Source organism: Aspergillus caelatus (assembly GCF_009193585.1).
Source record: "Aspergillus caelatus strain CBS 763.97 unplaced genomic scaffold BDV27scaffold_369, whole genome shotgun sequence".
Taxonomy (NCBI): Eukaryota; Fungi; Ascomycota; class Eurotiomycetes; order Eurotiales; family Aspergillaceae; genus Aspergillus; species Aspergillus caelatus.
In genome coordinates, this window is record NW_022475632.1 from 24191 (window position 1) to 27159 (window position 2969).

The 2969-nt window shown below is 44.3% G+C and overlaps 1 protein-coding gene across 1 annotated transcript; it reads left to right on the forward strand.

Moving 5' to 3' along the window:
* Positions 1-445: 445 nt before the first annotated feature.
* On the forward strand, positions 446-1846 carry BDV27DRAFT_163926 (uncharacterized protein; the record flags this gene model as incomplete). Its single annotated transcript, XM_032073617.1, has 4 exons — positions 446-622; positions 684-988; positions 1061-1388; positions 1484-1846. The coding sequence occupies 4 exons, from the start codon at positions 446-448 to the stop codon at positions 1844-1846; spliced, it is 1173 nt and encodes a 390-aa protein (XP_031921156.1).
* Between the last annotated feature and the right edge of the window lie 1123 nt (positions 1847-2969).

Sequence of the window (2969 nt, forward strand, 5' to 3'; positions counted from 1 at the left end):
TCACCAACAAACAAACAATTTGTATATCTGGGACCCACTGCCAAGCCTTTTTAGTACAGTAGAAATATTGAGTATGCTATTTAAAATTGAGGGCCACGGCAAGTTTTGGCATGTATTAAACATAGATAAACCGTATTATAGCTGCTCTATTGGCTCGTATTGTGTATCATTGACAGACGCCCTATTTTTAAACTTCACAACCTTGACAGCGGGGCCCAGAAATAAGGTTTTTTTGTCAAGGCAATTTTGCTAGTCCCTTTAGCTACAACTTGGCTCGCCTCGGTACATTCAAACCAAGAATCGTAAAGTTCCAACAGTTTCTTTCGTCCAGGAGCCATTCTGAACTCTGTACGGGGTAGGCATGGATAAGAAGAAATATATAGTCATAGATTCCTAACATAGCAGTCCAGGCAGAATTACGTCTGACAGCAGGTCTGCAGCAACCATGGCCAATTGGCCTGAGCCAAACTATGTCAACCCTCCTACCCGGGGCCAAGGTATCATAATCACTAATGTCATATTTGGGGTTCTGGCATTGATTACTACGGCCCTCCGTTTGTATTCACGAGTGAAAATCACATCTACCTTTGGCATAGATGATGTGTGCTTTCTTTTTGCGGTGGTAAGAGCCACTATAATCACCTACCGTTGATCATAATATAATTAATTTCTGATGTATATAGCTCGCTGCTGTTGCAATGTGGGTTGTTATGTGGATTGGGTCTGCACGATATGGGTGGGATCGACATGTCTGGGATGTTCCGTTGGAAGACCTTCCCACCACAAATAAACTAAACCTGGCTTTCCAGATAACATTTGCCGTGGCATCAGGATTGACCAAATTATCGCTGCTGTACTTCTGCAGACGTCTTTTTGGAAATGCTGGGAGGCTGGTCTTCAACTGGCATTATCTGTTCATTACTGGAACCATAATTATCATGTATGGCTGCATTATCGTATTTGTGCTAATACTTCTTTTGGAGTGTCGGTGAGAGTCTCCCAGTCCATGCTTCTTTTGGTCTTTGACATGTTCCTGAACTGAAACTAAGATGTATTCCAGACCCTTGAAGGCATACTGGGATCTGAACCCGACGTATCCCTACACCTGTATCGACGGGAGGGCGTTCATTTTTTCTGTCAGCATTATTAATATAGTGACGGACCTTTTGTGCACTCTGATCCCCATGACACTTATTTGGAAACTGCAAATGAAGACACGACAGAAGATTGCTGTGGGATATCTTTTTGGCCTCGGCGTACTTATCAACATCGCGGGTTCCCTCCGTACTTACTATTACTGCCAGTCGATCAAGAGCCCACTAGGCGATTCAACCTGGTTGGGTTTTCCTACATTCATATGCTCAAGCATTGAGATAGGTCTTGGGTTGGTAAGATTCGAAAAACATGCCTTCCTAGTCTCCTCTCGCAGAAATGAGATATTGATCCAATACTCTATTCACTGACTTATGTATGAACGCTTTAGATTGTCACTTCAGCTCCAGCACTCCGTCCCTTAGTTAGCTATTACATGCCAAAACTTCTGATCGAAAGTGGCTATCCTCTAACAAGAACCACTCTCCAAAATAAACCGACTGATCATACCTCAAGGTCACGGCGCCAGAATACCGCGGAACTGTCTATCTACACAGAGCAGTATCCGGGATTGGAAAAACAACATCAGCAGCGGGAAAGCGCAGAAATTTATGAGGATCCTTATATGTTGTTCGATGGGATCAGAGTTACTCAGACTGTGGAACTTCAGACCTTTTATCAAGGCTCAGAAACAAGCAGCCTTCAGGAGCAATGTTCAGAACCAAGTAGGGTTTATTCTCATATGAACACTTGAGGTTCGAAATTTCACATATTCGCTGTTCGCTACTATTATGATGCTTAGTACAACCACCATTAATGGTATGCAACTACTACATACACACACGATTTATCAACGCCCGGCGGCTAAGCCAAAAGGGCAACTATGAGTAATCTACTAGTACATGTCCTAATATATGCCGTGTCTCCTTAGAGCCCGTACATACTTACTTTTAGTATATGTCATCTCATCTGTCAGTATCGTGGCGGATTTTCGTGGGTTAGTAAGTTTGTTAGTAGGTTGGCTTGAAGCCGCTTCTTCAGGTGTTCAACATCCTATTCTCGGCAGTTGCAGCGCGTCTCCCACCTTTGGCACGAGGTGTTTGGTCTTTCAATCTAGTTCGTGCTGCTATAGTCCTATCCTTGGTACTTTGAAGTATCCATTTTTCTGTCGTTTCGCTAAAACGTAACGAGACCCGGCTCGTTGGAAGAGGCTCTCCTGGGCATCGCTCGCAATCATGGGGAACTCATTTTGAAGCATTTGATACCAAGCATGGATGTTCGTGCGAGTGGCAGTGCCGTGCAAATCGAAACATCTTGTGCTGCAGTAACCCCCACTCAAGACCATGCCCATGGTCTTGTATGGATAGGTATCAAAGACCGAAAAACAGGATCTTTAAATAGCGTTATGGAACTAGCATTCACTAATTATTCCAGGCCACAAGCATTGGGCTACTGAGAATCAGGACACGCAATCCACTCCAGTGGTCACCAGCATCTTCAGCTCAGCTACCGTGCAGGATATGGTCAAGTCAGTGTACAGAAATATCTAATCACGCTTCGATGTAGAAACCTATATTTTCCGATACTGCCACTTCTTCTATCTGTCCCAGTAGCTGTGTATAGATTAATAATTGTACGATAGGCAACGTTGTTGCTCTGTCTACTCATATTACTAAGCAGGACTACTGTGGCTGTACCGTAATTATCGAGTACGGAGGCGGCATCCCTAAGACGGGATAGATTTTAGATATATGTACAGGCTGTGACGCCTCGACTGATCTGTCGCGACATCTTTTCTGGCCGCTGGCTTCTTCAGAAAGGGGGCGCCTCCTTGGTATGCAGTGGTGGATTGAATGGGACTAGGCCTAGGAAAGGAC